Below are 20,543 nucleotides of genomic sequence, written 5' to 3'. Positions count from 1 at the left end.
CCTTTATGAGGTCTAATCAGAATTGTTGCTGTAATTAAATTAGATTGTTCATCATTTTTTTAACTACTAATAGTGTGCCATTGTATAACTTTGGCTAATGTTTCGGAGTAATATAATTGGCACTTCAATTTTCAAATTCAGAATGTATTACGGCAATCCAATAACATTGTGTGAATTAAAAATTCCATTGAAAAATTCACTACTTCACTTTGGTTTATCACAGAGTCAATGGATTTGTACATCATTGTTTCACCTGCGATTCTATTTAGAATGTGTTCATATTGTATACGTCATTCTTTTTAGCCACTAGAATTGCTCTTCCGCTTGACCATGTGTGATTTCGATAATTTGTTTCGATGCTTTGGAAAACCTTGTCTACTAATTCATCTTTTGAATTCAAAAATATTGCAAAAAATAGATAGGACGGTGATTTTTCCTGTTTTTGGATTTGCAGGTAGTGCCGTTACCAACCTCGAGTAATTGTCTTGAAAATATGTCAGCTGTTGGATCGGTTTGAAGCTGAACTCTCATATTTGTTGTTAAATACATTTTTTTTTACTGTGCTCCAAGAAGTTGAATATTTCAAACAGGCATTCAATTCATCAACAGGTGTTGAGCAAGGTATGACTAGAAGCATTTGCCTGAAGTCACCGAATAGTAGGGGTGTGCAAATACTCGAAATTGCAAATATTCATGCGAATCAAATATTTGATTCAATTCACTCAAAACCAAATTAGGTATTTGAAAATTTCAAATATTCAAAAGTTTTCGAATGTATTAAAATATTACTTTTGTTTGACAAAACGTGTGATACAATAACATGTCGAACCCCGAGAAATCATTTTCCCGAGAGACTTAATGGAAGAAAAAAAAACTGTAAGCGGACCTTTACTTACATCAAATTTTAGGTTAGGTAAATGGGCATACTGAGAACAGTTAAAGCCAATGTAGCGTGAAAATTATCATAAATGCTTACGATTTTACTGCAAACTTTACGTGATGTGTAGCATAATAATTTATTATATCCAGTTGTCCTTAGCACAATTTTTGGGCGAGCCATGAGCCATATAAAAGTGTTAAACTATTTAAAACAATGCCAGCACATCAGCTTTCAATAATAACCTTTAAAAAATAATGCACACATACTCTTTGGTCACCATTCTATTAATTTTACTAATAAAAATCTAGAGAATTTTTTTTAACGATAGAAAAGTAAACACAGCTGCCATCATGGCTACAGCAAAAAAGAAAATGTGTCAATTTGTGGTTATGGCCAGCAGAGCAGCCCATGGCCAGAGAATTGTGTTGCTAGAATTGCTTCAGCGCAATCGCTTTTTAAACTACCGAAAATTTTACGTAAATAATTAGATAAAATTATTAAGACACAATAAACAAAATTCATTAAAAATTATTTTGCCTTGACACGTTTGATTCCAAAAGACTCTGAAAACGGAATATTGACCATGCTTACGAGCAGTTGTAATAAACAACTCTTCGATATATTGATTGGTAATCGCTTGACTATTTACTGCGGAAAATAAAACTGATACATCGAAGATCTGTTTACTTTCATAAAAGTTTTTTGCAGTTTTTAATTTTCAGAAGAAGAAGTGAAGTTCAGAACGTTGTTTTTCTGCTTCTGGGAACATTGTAACTTACAAGAGGCAATGCCTGGATCCAGAACATGTAAAGGAATTGGTCTTTTTGCACTGCAATTTACGTAATGTTGATGGCAAGATGTAGGCTTGGCTTTTGATAAAGACTTTTCTGTATCACAGATTGTGTTTTATTACTAAACCATTAGTAGAGACATAAAAATTTACATGTTACTTGAGTAATAAAAATGTATATAAAGCTAAAGAACATTATTATTCTTTTAAACAACAATTTATAATATGCCAAATTTTGACTGTAATTATTCAGATTTATACTTAGAACTTAATTAGAAAATATTCGCAAATTATTCGCTATTTCCAAATATTTGCAATTACAGGAGAATCACGTTATAGCAAGCAAGGTAATAGCGATAACACGGCTATAACGAGGTCTTATTGAGGAATTTACGGCGTGAACGCATGAAGCGCGTTTTGGTTATTTGTCTGCTTTATCTCCACCCCTCTCGCTTGCCACTAGACATCTTTCCGTTGACACCTGTCACATTCTTCAGCCTTGCAGTCGCCACCTAAGTGCGTGGCTTTAAAAATAGAATCCTGTCCTTTCTTTTATCAAACTTCCGTTAGTTATCTGTTCATTAATATTATTCTATTCCTGTGAACTCAGTATAATAAATGCTGAACGTGCTGGGGATATGTGCATGTGTAATGCAACCGCTAGGCTACAAAGAATCCAGTCCCTTTGTTTTGTTTCTGACTACATCGCTACAAGATAAGCCAGCTATCATCCAAATGCCCATACTCAGGGCGTGCCTGCGACTTCACAGTCACAGCATCACTGGCTGGCTTCAAGGCCAAGATATGCCCGACTCGAATAAACCAAGCCTTTGAATATACATATACTTGTACACATTTCTTATTATTTAGAAAATAGACAAAATCTATTTTTTCCCGCCATTAAACATAACAATGTGCACTTTTTTTAAAATATAAATGCTCTTAATTAATTTGTTGGGACATATTCATTAACGAATAATAACATTGTTTATAACTATTTTAGGCCAAAAACGTCTGAGCCGTCTTTATACTTGTTGCTAATTGATCGCGTTAATAATAAACAAATATTTATAAACTTGTTTGGAATTATTTCAGTCGTGACACGTTTACAAACATGTCACGTTATTTATTTTACTATCTGACAACTACAGTATTTATTTCCGAATCGCTCGGACAGTTTTCTTGTAACTTTTGTTTCGGTCAGTTGTTGGGGTATCTGTCCGGGAAGGGGGTGGTGATGGTTTGAGTTTAATCCCAAATTTATTTTCTAAAAAAGTTTACAGGTTTCTTTAAATGAAAAAATTATAGTTTTCCAGCGACTATTTCGTTTGAGGCGTACGTGCGTTGCCGCACTCCTGCTTTTTTGTAAGGAATGAAATCGTCGCGCTACACTATCGCCGCCTGTTAGCAACATCCCGAACCAACATGGCCGCCAGCAGTCAGCCCGCGTCGACAATAGATAGCAGGACAATGCTGCGTCGGCCGCGGGCCAAGTCGAGAAATCGATTGCTGGCTGAGATGCTATTCTTACGTGGCGTGGTAGGGTATTCTGGTTATTTTGACGAAATCGGTGATCGCATCCGTACATGTGGGGTATCGTTTTAAAGAGAATTTCCACATCTGCTCACAGAAATTAAGATTTCGTTGATATAACCTGTTATTTTCCAATTATACAGGTTTAAACACAATTTTTATGCTATTTTCGGTTTATTTTTATTTTTTGGGGGCCAAAATCTGTCCAATTCGGTTATAGCGAGGACACGGTTATATAGAGCATCCCACTCTTAGATTGCAGTATGGAAGTAAATGGGCGCATTCTCTCTCTCTCTAACACACGCCGATTGTCGTTAGCACTGTCCTTGTTTCTTCGTGCGTTGTTGCCAAATATCAAACGAAATTTAAAATTTTAATTTTTGGACCAAGCTTTTTTTCATATTGTATAGAATCAAAATACGCATCAGTCAATGCTTATTTTGAATACTTAAAATATTTTAAGTGTCCGAAAAAATTAAAAAACATAACTTATTCGCTGCGAACTGTTTTGAAGTATTCCGATATGTTTCACATCAAAAAAAGAAAACCTACATGTGTATTTCATTCAGATTTTTTTTATTAGTAAATTAATGCCTTAGGACGCCACCGAACAAATGTTAAGACAAAAACTGTACAGGTTTCACTTAAATAATTTTTTTAATATATTGAAATGCATTTTCTCACAAACTGACACATCAAAAAGTTGACCCGCGGAAAAAAATTTCTATTAAAGATAGATGGGGGACGAAAGCGAGAAAAATGTTCACAATGAATTGAATTAGTTTTTAAAAGCAGCTACATCTCAATTGCTTCTACAGTTTCCGTGGAAATAGCTGTTAAAGATGTGTCTTATCAGTACAAGAGCGCGCGCTGCCGTCGTAAGAGGAAACAGGGTCGTGTGTTTAGATAAGTGGGGTTCTGTCCTACAAGCAATTTCAAATACATGGCTTCCTTAGTCAACAAAAAATATTATAATCGATTCTTGAACATAATATTTAAAATGTATTAAATAAATACGAAGGAATTTAATAGCGATCATGGTACAAAATTTTGAATTATTTTTCTATCCTTCTCACCAAGCATTTTATCAAACATTGTTTTAGACAAAGTTTTGGAAAATAATTATGATATTATTACAAACAATTTAAACAGATTTGATAAGGTGTCTACTAAGGCGGTTAAGTTTTTTTGTCCGGTGAAAATTTTTTTTGAACACATGCAGTTATGGCTGGTCGTATCAAAAATGTATTTAGAAAACATTTTTCGGCATTAGGTAATCCGAGTTATCATACGTTAAAAGGGATTCGATATTATTCATAGTATGGGAGTTGTTGCGATTTTTCTGTTTTTCAAAAAATCTTCCCCATTTCGAACCAATTGTTCGGATTTTTCCCATAACTTACTCGACCGAGAATTTCCATTACCGTATTTTATTTATCATTTTGGACATGACTTGTCCAAAAATACGGCATTTATTGGGCCCATGAAAATGTGATATATATATATATATGGGATTTTTAGAACAGAAAAGAAAACTGTAAGAAAATTTCGTCTACAATAGGTAGTTTTTATTTGAAATTTACATAAAAGTGGCATTATTACAAATTGATATGTGTAATAGTATAAAATATTATAAATTACGATATGATTTCTTAAAATGCTTCTTGTTCGATCCAAATTACAAAGACACGCATCTCCTGAAATTCGTAATGTGTTAGAGATTTGGCAACAGCGCGCGCCATAAGCCGTGTACTGCAATCTAAGAGTGGGACAGGCTATAGCGAGGATCAAACCCGGAACCGTGACACCTCGCTATAACGGGACTCTAGTGATTCGCATTTGATTTGCATTGAAAAAGACACATTCGCACAGCCCTACCGAATAGTAACACCAATGCTTCACAAAATTGAACCTGATTATTTCTCAAGTCTTTCAATGTATCATCTAATGTTCCAATGACTTCTCACAAGCCAACTCGTAGAACGCGAAAACAAAAGACGACGGTGAAATTCATTTCTCTTCTTTTTTTTTTTTTTTTTGCACACACATTTCGAGGAAATTATATTCATTCTGTAAAGAGTCTAATCTCCTTTCTTGCTAGACCTTCCAGAGAAAATTACGTTCTAAACTACAAATTACCAGAATGTGAATAAAACGTATAAATATATATTAAAATGTATAATGTTTTTTTCTTTTCTAAAAACGTATTTTGTTTTTTTCTTCTTCCTCTTTTTCCTTTTTCTTTGTTTCTTTCTTTTTCTTTTTCCATAAAAGCTTAGACCCATATATGTATTTTTATAACTGAACACCGCATTGAAATAATTCATACTTCTTACTTTGCAAAAGATAAACTTCTAAAAAAAATTTTTTTTTACTATAAAAACACGAATTGAAATGCAACGTAGTGTCAAAATTTCTAGTCAATCAACTGACTACTTTTCGAGTTTTGCAACACAAACATACAGAGGCTTAATTTATACATATAAATTAGCTGGAAAATTTGCATTTTTAACATTTTTGTTTAGTTCGTATAAGGAGAATGAAATAGAATATAAAAATTAAACTTTACGTTTATAAATTCTATTTTACTGGCTGCTATGTGATGTGTGTTTAATTTCTTTCAGAAAAATTTATTTAATTTATTATCTGACCTTTTAAAATCATCAGAATTTTTATTATTTGAAAAAGCCAAATAAAATTAGTTAAATTTTTCTGAAGAAATTTTAAGCCATACCACGCAGTAGCCACCAGCATTGCCTTTATACAAAAAAAAAAAAATTTCATTTATTTAATCTAGGGATGGGGCGAATCCTGATTTCCTCGAATCCGAATCCTAACTCGAATCCTCGACTGGAATTGCAGAATCTCGAACCCAAACCCGAATCTTTTAATAGATGATGTCCACATATCTAATGTAAGTGAGATGTATTCTGCTTGCACTAAAAGTCCCTTGACTTTATCACATGTAGTTTGGTACATTTCTGGTATAAGTGTATATAAAGACAAAAATTTTTTCTTGAGAAATTTCAGTTTTAGTACAGATTAGCGGTTAGTATTTTTTCTATAAATAAGCTAGAGGTCTGCGAGCCTAAAAATTTTACTTCGAGCCGAGCTCGAGCTTTTGTGGTACAGTTACACTTTTGGGAAATTATTTTTATCTTAAACTTAATATCATGTTTGAATAAAGTATTAAAATGAAGTGGGCTTATTAATTTTGGGTAACTATTTACAGAGTGTGTTTACATTTTGCACTGCTAGAAAAAAAATAACATTTTTTTTCATTGAATCTTACCTGTTTCCATTGGTTCATTAGTAAATGATATCATCCAACTAACATAACCAAGTATATGTTTGTGTAAATGTAACATATCTTTGGAAAAATTTCACCCTTGTCAATTTTTCTGGAGTCCTTACTGAGCTTCAACAAACTTAGCACCAAAAAACATGTTGTTTGAAAAGTACATTCACATTGTTTCAACATTTCCACTTTTCAGCACAATAATTCTGAGAGAGATTGTCACTGAGTATTAAATTCTGTTCTTTAATCTATCATGCAGAACAATAATTTGTTCTGCACGTTCAGGAGTTAAATTAGCTCTACGATTGGAGATAGTGTTTCCATCAAAAGAGAAGCGTCTGTCGCTGGCAACCTGCTTGGCTGGAATGCTTTAGTAAAATTGCTTAACCTCAAAATTAGTGTCATAAATATCTGTAACTGGTCATTAAAGTTTAATCATTGAAAGTAATAAAAATAAAAACATTTTACTTCATTCAATTGACACTTGCAAAAAAAAAACATACACACAATAAACCTACATGGAAATTAAAGTCTTTTTCAATATCCTGCAGTATGAAATATGTTTACTCATGTCATTAAATGTAGAGCTGTATTGAAGAAGCCGATTTTGCCAATATTTAGTTGAATCGGCATTTCTGCCGACTTCCGATACAGTACGCTCGTTAATTTTCGGCCGATATTACTGAAAAACGAAAGAGACTGCCATAACCTAAAAATCCACGAGTACCATTTTCACTTTTCGTAGTAGTACTGCATTCTTTCAGATCGCATTATTTCTTAGCAACATGTGCCAACCGTACATATCAAAGTTTAACATCCTTTTTTTTTTAACAATGTTCTTTAATTCAATATGTCATAAATAAATAATACATTACTATCACGGTAAATATACATCTCAGTTGTTACGGTAACTATAGTGCAAATATGGTAGCTATCATGCTTCTGTAGTAATTATGGTACTCTACAAAGAATCTTTAGTTCTTTTTATGGTAATTATCTTAAAATAACTATTGGGTTAGTACTGTAGTTATGGTACATCATCCATATTTCTTCGTATGTTGTTGTTCATTTGTCTTTTCTTCATATTTACGTGTGCCATTATTTGAGACAAGAAGTTTCAGAAAAAAATTTAACGGACATTATATCACACATTTAATGGCGTAAATGACTAGACCTCGGGCGATTTAAACGCTTTATACGGAAAAACCTACCATGCGGGACCTCGTAAGCGAGTTTTACTGTATTTTTTCCCCGTAAATAGTAAAAACCGAATCCTTTAACGAATCCTATATCAGACCCGCCGAACCTTCGAATCCCTAGGATTCGGCGGATTCGGCGGATATTGGATTCGGTCGCCCCATCCCTAATTTAATCCACTTGGTTCTCCTTACTGAAAAAAAATTTTTAAAAATTCAACTATGCCAGCTAATTATGCAAAAAGTATGCAAATATATTTGTTGTGGTATTTGTTGAAGTTAGGCCACTCAAGGAGTCTACAAGTTTACCCGTGTTAAAATAAAAAATAAAATAATGACCTAAAGCCCAAATTTAAAAAAAAAAAAAATGTTGAATCGAGTGCAAACGAGCTGCAGTACCTTACACACGGTGGACACGGCGGTGCCCCAGTAGTCGTGGTTGATGTTGAATATCTCGGACACGAGGCTGCTGATGGTGCCCTGGGTGGTGTCCCCCTCGTCCACGACGTTGTACACCTGGGACAGGGTGTCGTCCCTCATCGCAACGTGCCACACGGCCCGGCACAGATCCGTCACGTGCACCGTGTTCATCTTCAGGTCCTTGGTCCACAGCAGCTTCATCATCTCGCCGAGGTGCTTGTAGACGGCGCCGATCACCAGGCGGGGAGCTGGACAGCGAACAAGGATGTGACGCGCAATCCCTGCACCGCACTTCTAGGTCTTTGGGGTTAAAATAATCCCAAGGAGACTTAAGTTACTCTACAAGGTGTCTAAATGTGTATAGCTGGGGTAAACCATCTACGATGTGTGTGGAAATAAGTAATGGCAGCGAGGACAGGACAGGACAGGACAGGACAGGACAGAAGAAGAATGAAAGCTACTCAAGTGTATTTAGCAAAGTTGCAGCTGGCCAGAAAAGGAAAGGTAAAGACACAGACAAGAAAATATAATCATGATGAACATTGTATAGACACACTGTGCACTGCCAAGATTAATAACGTGAATAATTTTAAGAAGTATATATTTTTTTCTTTCCTTAACAGCTATTTGTTTCCTTCATTGGGTATTTATCTCCGACCATGCCAGTGTGTTAATCCAACCCTTATTTTACACGATCCCGCATGTTAGCAGCTCTGGAGTAAAGTTAGTAAAGTTTAAGAAGTAAAGTTAGAAGCTTTCAGGGCTTGTTTACCTCAGCCTTCTAGGATGCAACAGTGGGAAATGCGCTAGTGGCAATACATGACTGACATTCATTAAGTAAACAACAGAGCATGGAATTACTTTAAAAGGTAAAACATTTTTCTTATAAAAAAATGTTAAATTTATGCTTTCTTAGTTCTTATTAGAACTCAAATATATGTATCTCCTATATTGATAAAATTTGAAACTCAGAAATGTTTTAGCGCCTACTTAGGGAATGTTATGCCCAAGCCCTATCATGAAAACAATGTGGTACACGAATTTTTAAAATATAATTTTAGGTTGTTTAGTCTCAAAATCTTAGTCAACATTTATTCAAGTGTTCTTGAAATGTATTTAAGACATATATTTGTACTGTAAATTAATTACAACGTTTGCAGTTTCTTGATTAAAATTGTAGTCAGCAAGCACACTTACATGATTGGAAAATAAATTTTGATTATCACATACTCTTATGGGACAAAAAAAAAAGGTATTTGAATAGAGCTGTTTTGATTAGCACTCTTATTTTTCTGGAACTGATTACAGAGTTACTTCAAGGGGCCGGGTTTAATGCAATCCCACAGCTAGGGTGTCAACGTGTGAATCCGCCTGAGAAAGAACTTAATGCCGGTGGCTCGACTGGTGCAGGATTAAATTTTTGTATACAGTAGAACCCCGATTTAACGAAGAGCTATGGTTACCGAAAATGTTTACTCTAAATCGATGTTTAGTTAAATCCGATTTTCAATGACCCCCGCACTCATAATCGCGTCCCTACGTTTCCATATCGTGGACAGGGTCGACGCTGATATCTTGTGCTGCCGTGCTATCTCAAACTTCGTCAACTTTACATCTTCAACGTCTTTTAATCTCGCTCGTACGGCCCCCGGATCGTACATACACCTCGGTCGTACATACAGATTTTCAGAAACCGTGAAAAATGAGGCATAAAATAAAAGTTTAAAAATATGTAAAGTGTAAGAAATACGTTAAAGTGTATTAAAATACAGTCACAACCTGCAGCGTTTATAACAAATACGAGCTACATACACATTGCGTCACAGTAAAAAATAAAAAAATTGGCCGCAAATTGATGGAAAATTTCCGTCAATAGCACGCCGTACGCGGAGAAAGGTCATTGTACTCGGTCAGCTGCTATTACGGCGTGGCGTAGCCGCCGGCTGACTCTCTTTGTTTGCTGAGCTGCGCAGCACTTATAAAAAAACGTATTCCAAAAACTAAACACCGCGCACAAATCTCTTACTGAGAATAATAAAGCTGTAGCAAACCGTATGTATTCGGTAGTGAGTAACAGGTTGCGCCATCTAGTTACGAGTAACGAAACGTTACACACGGCTGCATCTCGTTACTCGCATTTTTCGTATGTTTTACGCATGCGCGCGCATATTCGATGAATCTGCGTTACAAAGAACGATGTTTGTTTATTAAGTAAAGTATAATTTGGAAATTCGTCGTCAAAGTTTTTTACTGTTTATTAAAGGTATTGTGTGTGTAGACAAAGTTTGAGATTGGAACAGAAATAACGTAAGAAAGTATTGTTTACAAATTAGAAATATATTTTTATTATCACGTATTTTCACGTTTTTTTGTTCTTATCTTAAAAGAGATAGTATAAAAAAGCCGCTCTAATGAGATTTGTTTCTTGGTTAACAAAAACTGTTAATTATCAAATATTGTTAATTGTTTATATTCTATTTATTATTATTTACGCGACGTCATACTGTACGCGTACGCAATACGACTCGATTCGTTGCTGCAACATAACATAGCATGTTATGCTGTATCAGAAGTAACGAGTTATGTAACATGATACGATAGTAACGAGTACTAATTGTTATAGTAACGAATACATACGGGGACGCTTTTTTTCGTTACTTTTACACCTCTAGAGAATAATGATAATGGCGTATTGGTGTGACGTGGTCACAAGTTGAAAAAACCTGGAGGATGGGAAAGGGAATATTTGGAAACGTGTGATTATTGGCTAGCACTGTTACTATGCGGGCGTGTTTGGAAGATAACGTGGTGAGTCAAGCCAGGCATAGAAGAGGGGGAGGGGGATGCGGACAAAGAAACCCTTCATGACGTCATGTGTCGCGGACAGTCTATCTATCCAGGCGCGCACAATGGCACGCACCTACGCAATTCAGTTACAGCGCCCGCAGTTTTTAAGCAATTTGAACAATTTTTTTAATTTTTTCGTATTTGGACAGATGATGCAAAGGCACATATTAATATATAGTACCTCCATTCTATTATTGACACCACAAAGTGTAATTATTAATAAGATTCCATTACTATTTACTTTCATTTTTTGGAAATCTATATTATTATTTTAATAAATTGGTGTTTTTTGATGGTTCCTGAAAACCTTTACATTAAATCTCTGTTTTCGTTAAATCCGTGTTCGCAAAATTGGGGTCCTACTGTATATGTTTTGTATATTTTACACAAGATAAAAATATATTTTCACACTAATTGACAAGAAAAAAATTGAATTTGGAATCAAAGCATGCATGTGTATCACCTACCAAAAACCGTGTTAGCAAGGAAACACTTTCCCGAGGATCACCAACACCTAACTACTGATATTTTTAAGATAATAAATTTTTGTATTTATGTTTTGTATATTTTAAACAAGAAAAAAGGTGTTCCACCGCCCATACCCAGCCCGTGCTTGTCCCCGATGCCGTAGACGATGGCCGGCCTGAGGACGGTGAACCTGAGACCCGGTATCTTGGGTAACTCCTCCTCCGCCTGATGCTTGTACTTGGCCACGTACGTCCACGGCTCCGCCTTGCTGTCCTCGCGGTGCGGGGACTGCCAGCAACCACGGGTCATCGAACATCAGCACTGACGCTTAGAGCATTGTCGGCGGCGAGGTCACAGGAGATGGTTATGCGAAACGGTGCGTACATGTAACTTCATTTACAGGCAGTGCAAACATGTAACATACTAACTCTGAAGGCAACATAGAGAGAAAACTGCTGAGAAAAATACAACATATCATATCCCATTGTAACATTAGGTTTCAAAAAATTATTATGTATACGGTTAAAAAATACTTGGTCGTCACATATTCACAAACAAAATATCCTAAAAACCTATCACTTTGAGTAAATATTTGGTAAACAGTGCATTTTACAAAAAAATTATCATGGCTATGGTCCCCTGCTGTAAGTTGTTCGAAACAATGAAATAAACAAGAAATTATCTTGATTTATTATGTACATATTCTTTATTATTTGCAGTAAAAACACCATGATAGCCTACATCAACAAGGCTAACTGTAATTATAAAAGAGGTGCAAGAAGTACTTAGTTCTACATGGTCATAATGATACAACAAAGTAAATACATATACAAAATCCGAATACAATCCAGCCTATAGTAAGAATATCATCATCATTCAAAAGCAATACGCTTTTAAAACATCTAATACTAGGCAATTTTATCACATCAATGCAACTTGAAACTTTTTTTGAAAACTGAATGCTGCTATTTTATTCATGGAAAAAGTTACTTTATTTATACACTAAAAATGTCAAAGCGGAAGAGCCATTCTAGTGGCTAAAAAGAATGATGTATACAATATGAAAACATTCTAAATAGAATCGCAGGTGAAACAATGATGTACAAATCCACTAACTCTGTGATAAACCAAAGTGAAGTAGTGAATTTTTCAATGGAATTTCTTAATTCACTCGATGTTATTGGATTACTGTAATACATTCCTTATTTGAAAATAGGAGTGCCAATTATATTACTCCGAAACATTAGCCAAAGTTACACAATGGCACACTATTAGTAGTTAAAAAAAATGATGAACAATCTAATTGTAGGGACTGGAGTTGCCGGTCTTTTATGCCATGAGAATTTTTTCCAATTAGTATTTTTTATATTATTATTATTTATTATCAATGTTATAATTTATCTGTTCTTAAATTTTATGTTCTTATATTCCATTGTATATAGTTGTGTTTCTGTTGTACCGTACTACTTTTTATTTATTTTGGTCACTTTAAGTATCTGGTATGCTTGTTTTTGTCTATTGGCCAACTTTGGATGTGCCTACCTGCTGTGTTTTCACCTCAGGTGCCTACTTTGGTGCCAATGAGGGGGACAGTCCAGGTACTTTACGTGACCATTTTCGTTCCTGCTTGTTTGTTTTGTTTTATTTTTGTATTGTATTGTCTTTTATTTTCTGTTTTGTACCTGTCTGTATGTGTCGTGCCTACTACTAAAGCCCTAGGCTGTTGTTGGGCAAGTTATAAACGAAATAAAATAGAATAAATAAGTAATAAAATAAAATGCTGTACCTTGTCTGTGGAGCACATGTGGCCAGAAGATACTTCGACAAACCTTTTGACGTTATGTTTGGCTGCTTCTAAAGCACAGTTTACGGTAAGCTTGTATATACCCTCTCGGTACACAGGATCAGTCTGACCAGGTCTGGTTTCACAGGCACAGTTTATCACATAGTCAAAATCACCGTCTCCATCACTGGCGAACGCATTCTCGCAGGAAGCTGCAAATTAAAAATATACAACTATTCATACGTACAATTCTTAACCAATAAAACAATAAATGCACAAACATATAAAATTTTACTATTTTTATAGAACTGCATTTTAAATGCTGAACATGACAAAAAACAGACACTTTTTTAAACATGCTGCTCATTAATACATACATGCATTTTACTATGTAACAATCAATGGTCTCTAACTGCTCTAAATAATAGTCAGTCAATAATATACAGTAAAAGCTCTGTACAATTAATCTCTTTATAACAAAGACCTGCTAATAACAAACTACCTCTGTACCTACCAAAAAGACATTTTCACCTCTATATTAGGCATATAACTTTTTTCTTTGCTTTCAGATAAAAACTCGTTTATAAAAAATACAAAGAAGTATAACACTATTTTTTTTTGCCATACATTGAAAATATTTAATCTATTATGTTCATAACTGAACAAAACCTTTTTTTGAATGTTTAATGACATAATAGGAACTAAGAATATTCATAATAAATAAATAAATAATTCATAAGACAAATTCCCAGCAGAAATATAACTACGCAAAAATAAAAAGATTTGTCACAAATACAAGAGCTGGCAAGATAATCAGCTCATTATTTGTGCACTTGAATGATGAATATATTTTTATTTGTTTCTTTTGTTAGTGAAGTTTGGCTCTTCCTAAACAAAATGAAATTTTTTTCCCCAGCATATCATGCGCTGATTGGTCATTGTCACGGGGCCAGGCTGCTGAGAAGACTGTGAGTCAGGTCCATGACAAGTCTCCCCCAGTCATATGCTAGGAAGTTTGGCTCTTCCTAAAATAAAAGAATTTTTTTCCCAGCATATCATGCGCTGATTGGTCATTGTCACGGGGCCTGGCTGCTGAGAAGACTGACAGTCAGGCCCATGACAAGTCTCCCCCAGTCATATGCTAGGAAGTTTGGCTCTTCCTAAAAAAAAATGAATTTTTTTCCCAGCATATCATGCGCTGATTGGTCATTGTCACGGGGCCTGGCTGCTGAGAAGACTGACAGTCAGGCCCATGACAAGTCTCCCCCAGTCATATGCTAGGAAGTTTGGCTCTTCCTAAAAAAAATGAATTTTTTTCCCAGCATATCATGCGCTGATTGGTCATTGTCACGGGGCCTGGCTGCTGAGAAGACTGACAGTCAGGCCCATGACAAGTCTCCCCCAGTCATATGCTAGGAAGTTTGGCTCTTCCTAAAAAAAAATGAATTTTTTTCCCAGCATATCATGCGCTGATTGGTCATTGTCACGGGGCCTGGCATCTGAGAAGACTGACAGTCAGGTCCATGACAAGTCTCCCCCAGTCATATGCTAGGAAGTTTGGCTCTTCCTAAAATAAAAGAATTTTTTTCCCAGCATATCATGCGCTGATTGGTCATTGTCACGGGGCCTGGCTGCTGAGAAGACTGACAGTCAGGCCCATGACAAGTCTCCCCCAGTCATATGCTAGGAAGTTTGGCTCTTCCTAACTAAAAAAAAATGAATTTTTTTCCCAGCATAACATGCGCTGATTGGTCATTGTCACGGGGCCTGGCTGCTGAGAAGACTGACAGTCAGGCCCATGACAAGTCTCCCCCAGTCATATGCTAGGAAGTTTGGCTCTTCCTAAAAAAAAAAATGAATTTTTTTCCCAGCATATCATGCGCTGATTGGTCATTGTCACGGGGCCTGGCTGCTGAGAAGACTGACAGTCAGGCCCATGACAAGTCTCCCCAGTAATATGCGAGGAGTACACAGATTTGCTTACTTGCATAACTGCACATGTCACTTCCAGTTCAGACAGCTCTCATGAAACTTCCAGGGACAAGCACATACTTGCGGTGAATAATCTGGACATTCCCAAACAGGTCCTTCTTACTTGGCATACAAGTTGTATAACAATATGCCTTAACATTTACGAGAAATGTGGTCAAATTGAACAAATGAAAGTCTTCCTAACTGGCCATTCCTTCTATTCTGTCAGTTAACATTATTTTGTAATATACCAAGAGCTCTACAAATCCCAGGTGCCACGTTGCCATGACGCCCAACTTTTCCTTGACGGCAACTAACTTCTGCCAAGATAACAAGATATTACTATACAGTGATTTTAAAAACAGTAGCAAACAAACATTCAAGAAACCGGGACAGTATTCAAACTAGTGTGTGTACGAGGGACCCCAAAACTAACCAGAATCTTAATGTTGAGCATCATGTAATTGCAGCACCAGTTTCCGTTGCTAGGGAGCTAACGTGGGATCTCTCCCGAGTCAGTCTGCCAAGTGGCTTCACACGAGAGTGGCGAGTGTGTTTTTTTGGGCGTGTACGTGCGTGTGTGTGTAGGACACTCGTGACTCGAAAAAATGGCCGTTTCTCAGAAATATTTTTTTTTTGTTTTTTACTCGGCACGAACATACAATAAACTTCACAGCCGCTTGTTGTCCGTAAGAATCTGCCTTTTTTTTTTGTGTCACGAGTGCACTAAAGACATGCACATGTAATTGTGTAATATGTAATTTTTTGTCATGTTTTATGTATTTTTGTATAACAAGATTTGTCTTCAAATTTCTTCGTGCAAACCAGTACATGCAAAAAAATATATAATTTATGCAAGAAGTTTAACAGAAAACTAATCACTAGGCCAAAAAACTATTTTAACACTACATTTGGGTATTGTAATTTATAGGGGGTACCACGTGATAACACTCAACAAATATACAAAGTCCAACTGTTAGCAAAACTTATGTAACATTGATTATTCTAAGTAAATTAGGTATGTGAACAAAATCTTGTGATGAACTACCAGGATTTATAAGGTTTGCACTCCTGAACTCCACTCTTGGATTGTTGAATACTTCTTGGTGTTTTGTGTTGAGCCAGGCAGTCTGAGGCGGTGTTTTGTCCACAATTCTCACAGCACGTGCCAGATCATTACTGATCAGATAGTCCACCAAGTTTCTGCCGATAAAACCACAACCTGTGAAAATAATTCAATGGTCATTCCATGCAAAATTACAAAAATTTCAAACAACTTTAAACACAATAATTTTTTCTTAGTTTATCTTAAAAGTAGGTTAAATTATTTTTACCCACACTACATTGGATATAATCCAACCTTTGGTAACAAATCAATTTTTTTATGGTGAAATTGTGGTTTTCAATAGTTTTCACCTATGAATTTACATGATACAGCAAAATTATTTGAATATTTTAATAAATTTTAATATGTCATGTATTTTCAAATGAATACTAATGCGTGTAATATTACTGATGAAGATATCACCAAAAAAGTTGAGTTTTAGTGTGTTTCTTTTCCTTGTGTTTATTTTTCAAAAATATATTAAGTGTGTTTGAAGATACAGTTTGGTTAGCTCCAGTGCCCTTATTAATATACGTTAAGTGTTATTTGATTAATAAAATATTAAAAAAAGGTATTTTTAACTCTATTAAATTCTGAAAACTACCTAGTTGTGAAGTGCTATAAAGTAAAGAGAAATTATTTACATAGTTGCATATATTCATTTACTTCATCGCCTTCCCATCAAGAGGTAGAAAAAATTTTGTAATATCACAAAATACCTCCATGCACAAAAAATAATTTTGTTGGTTAGTCAACTCTTACAGATAAACCCCTACTATACAGAATTATCTCTTGAACCCACATTTAACCCAAGCACAGTTTCTATCTGAAATTTTTGGCCTAACATTTAATATGATCACTAATATCATTCACTTTATGAGTAAAAATTAACACAGCTTTTTAGTTTTAAAGTGAGATATAAAATATGAAAAACTAATTCAAAACATTTTTTATACATAAAATCTATTTATGTGGCCCGAAATTCGCTAATGTATTATTGCACATGCACCAAGCGTTGTTTGCTGCCAAGTCTAAAATACAAAACAATTTCCAATACCCGCATTTATCCATTACTTACATGCTACCAGTCTTTATTAAGGAGTTTTTAAGGATTCTTGGTGAAATTAAATGACTTTAAAGGGCCTTTATTCAATTAGACAAATTAAGGAATTGTTAGGGATTCTAAGGAGATGTACAAACCCTGATAGCATTCTCTAGAATCAGCCCTAAATCATAACTCAAATTTGTGTTGTTTTATTTTTTTATTTTTACAGTAAATGCATTCTATGTTCAATGTGATAATACAATTTGAATTGTGCACATTTAGTGACTATGTGCATGTGTAGTTGGATTTTCAGAAAAATTTACAGAAACATCTTACAAGTCAATTTACGTGTACTTTAAATTATTAAGGGAAAAAAATTATTTGAGATTACAAAGCAAAAATTTCTTATAAACAGTAAGTTTATGTAAGTTCTTAAAACTGTGACACTGTAAGCCATTTGTGTGTTCTGTTTGTTTAAGGGATATGTGCTTTGACGAACACACGTTTTCTTAATGCTTTGGTCCAGTAGCGTCAGAGCTAGTTTGTAATTTTATCAGAACTGTTAGTACCCATGTAGAATACCTACTGAGAGTACCACACATGTTTGCAAATATATGTAAAGTATAATTCTCAATAATTATCTAGGAGAGTGGAACATACAAAAAAATTAAACAAAAATCTTAAGATGCATTAAATTTCCTGAAATTTTCTCATGTCATTCTGTAAACAGCGAAAGATAAAATTGTAATTTCAATACCTGAGACAATTATTTTTCAGTAGCATGTAGGATATAGAAGGATATGATTTCTACCATGTTTAATATTTGAAGCAAGACATTCTCATGTTGTGAAAGGTTGTAGGTAGCTGCAAAGATTAGTTATTTTATGTTTCTTCGTATTTTGTAGTACCTATTAATGATTGATAAATTGATTTCATTACAATATATTCCTGAATTAAGATTCTTGAAAGTGTTCTAGATTCTTATGAAAAAGAGTAATTTACTGGTTAGGTAAGATACATTAATAAATTATATTTAAAACAAAATAAATACAAAACTTACTATATGTAATTAATGTAGCTGACCTAACCTAACCAACCATTTACACCTTTTTACAATATTATAAATGAAACTAATGTAAACTAACCCCTATTATACACACAAATTTATAGAATTTTTTATGTAGGAGTAAAGGTCAGTATTAAGTATCCAAGTTTATCACTTGATCTTGATGGCATGATTCTGTGGTACAAGATGCTTACTGTTTTAGTTTACTATGAACCAATATTCTGAGCATAAGAAAAATGTGTGATGTAAGAATGAATTATGATATTGTAAGTAAGGTTGAATACAAAAAATAATTCAACAGACCTGACACAAGTCCCACAGGATCAAAATATAGAGTATCATGCCATCAGGATCAAAAATAAACTTGGATACATGATATAAAACAATTACTACAAGATAATTCCCTTGTCTTCTTGACCAAATGTATACTTTCAAATATTGGATTTTTTGTGATTGGTCTTCAAACATTTAAGTAGTACCTAAAAGGTAAAAAAGAAAGCTGCAAATATCACAGCAATTTCTACTGTTGCTACAACTTTAAAACTCCCATGAGCTTCAATTTTTGACAGGAAAACTCTACAACTTTACAAGCATTTGTAATCACGTGTTTTAAATGTCAGACTTGTTGGCACAGCGGTAAAAGCTTCTGACTAATGAAACAAAGCTCCTGGGTTCAAGTCCTGGCCGGGTCAGTATTTACAGCTTCTGGAAGATTTCCTTTCCTGGTTCAGGACTGGTTGTTGCATTATTCCTTTCCCTGCTACTGCTGAAGGCAATGGTGGATCATCGCAAATATCATCTCGTCTAGTCCCTCCCAATCATACCATGGCCATGACAAAGGTAGGGCATCCAAACCAGGCTGTGGGCAGATCACCCAATCATAATCATCATGTTCAAAGTTTTAATTCTTGTAGTTTGAGTTTCCACCGAGTGCCGATCGACTAGTCAGAAGCATAAGAGTTGGATTTTATTGACTCTATGAGCTGACCCTACAACTCTTAATATTACAGACAACTTGTGTCCCGACTCTTGTCACTGACAATATTTCAAGAAGTAAAAAGCTCTTATATCAACAACTGTAAGAAAAATATTTGAGCATTATGACAGAGAACTATACAATCACGGCTCCATCTTACCGCTTGTATTTGCGGTAAACAGAAATACTTACAAAGTGTTATGATGCTGATATTTTTACTCGAATGCTAATGCGTGTAATATTACATGTTATTTCCGCTGATATCCCTGCAAATTCTACCAAAGACCTGTCAGTGCAGTATAGTAAACAAAATGTTTGTAATAATAATAATAAAAATTTGATAACGATAAAACGCCATAGGCGTTATAATATTCGGTAAATTAAAGTTAGTAATTAAATACTGAAGAAAATTACCTCCCAATATCAAAACTCTAGGTTTGCTGTCATCGCCCATTGCTGCCATTGTTTTGATGCAGTGCACCGGAAACAAAAAACAACGTAAATTACGGAAATTTTCTGCTTTAAGCCATAGACTAGTATTGACTTAGAGATACCTTATATTCTGCCAGACTTTTTTTTATATTTAAAAAGGTTTATACTGAGGCGGCTTATATTTAAAAGTTTTTTGATATTAATTCAACACACGATCTATGTAATACAATAATACATACATGTAAAGCATTTTCATTGTCTTTGTCTAGTGCGAATAACAAGCTCTAGCATGTAAATTCTTTAAGGATTTCATTGATAATTTAAAAATTGCATTAGTATAGCTACACTCCAACTTTTAACTCTAAAATTGATTTATATTTATATATTTCACAATTTCCAAAACCAAATGTATTTTATAATCAAAAAAATAAGTTAAAACTACTCTCTGTAGTTTGTAAAGCTATTATTCAAAATATATCTGCACTGTACTGAAATTGCTTTTTTTTTTTTTTTACCATTTAACTACTAAAACTTGTTACCTACGATGTAAACCATTAAAAATAAGTTTTATATTCTAATGAAGTGCTTTGATAAAACAATTTTAATGGAGTGAGGTAGTAAGTGGCAGAAATACGACATTACTTGCCGTCAGCCGCGGTCTCGTGTTCGAGATCGGGCGCAGGTCCTAGCGGGTTGGCTGGCTTTTTTAGCGTTTTCTGCTCCGGGAGGGCGC

General features: G+C 34.7%; 1 protein-coding gene across 1 annotated transcript in view; it reads right to left on the bottom strand.

Annotated features, from left to right (window-relative positions):
- LOC134533146 (uncharacterized) overlaps positions 1 to 19,879 on the bottom strand; it is a 42,100-nt gene extending 22,221 nt beyond the window's left edge. The window contains exons 1-5 of the mRNA XM_063370456.1: positions 19,793 to 19,879; positions 16,235 to 16,408; positions 13,219 to 13,427; positions 11,567 to 11,720; positions 8,097 to 8,365 (exon numbers count right to left, since the gene is read on the bottom strand). Of these exons, the coding sequence (XP_063226526.1) occupies positions 8,097 to 8,365; positions 11,567 to 11,720; positions 13,219 to 13,427; positions 16,235 to 16,408; positions 19,793 to 19,841 (855 nt within the window). The 5' untranslated portion in view covers positions 19,842 to 19,879. The remainder of the gene's footprint in view (positions 1 to 8,096; positions 8,366 to 11,566; positions 11,721 to 13,218; positions 13,428 to 16,234; positions 16,409 to 19,792) is intronic.
- Positions 19,880 to 20,543: the final 664 nt, after the last annotated feature.

This window comes from Bacillus rossius, chromosome 6 (genome assembly GCF_032445375.1).
Source record: "Bacillus rossius redtenbacheri isolate Brsri chromosome 6, Brsri_v3, whole genome shotgun sequence".
Classification (NCBI taxonomy): Eukaryota; Metazoa; Arthropoda; class Insecta; order Phasmatodea; family Bacillidae; genus Bacillus; species Bacillus rossius.
The sequence above is the reverse complement of the archived record's forward strand: the minus strand, read 5'-3'. Positions and strand labels throughout refer to the sequence as shown.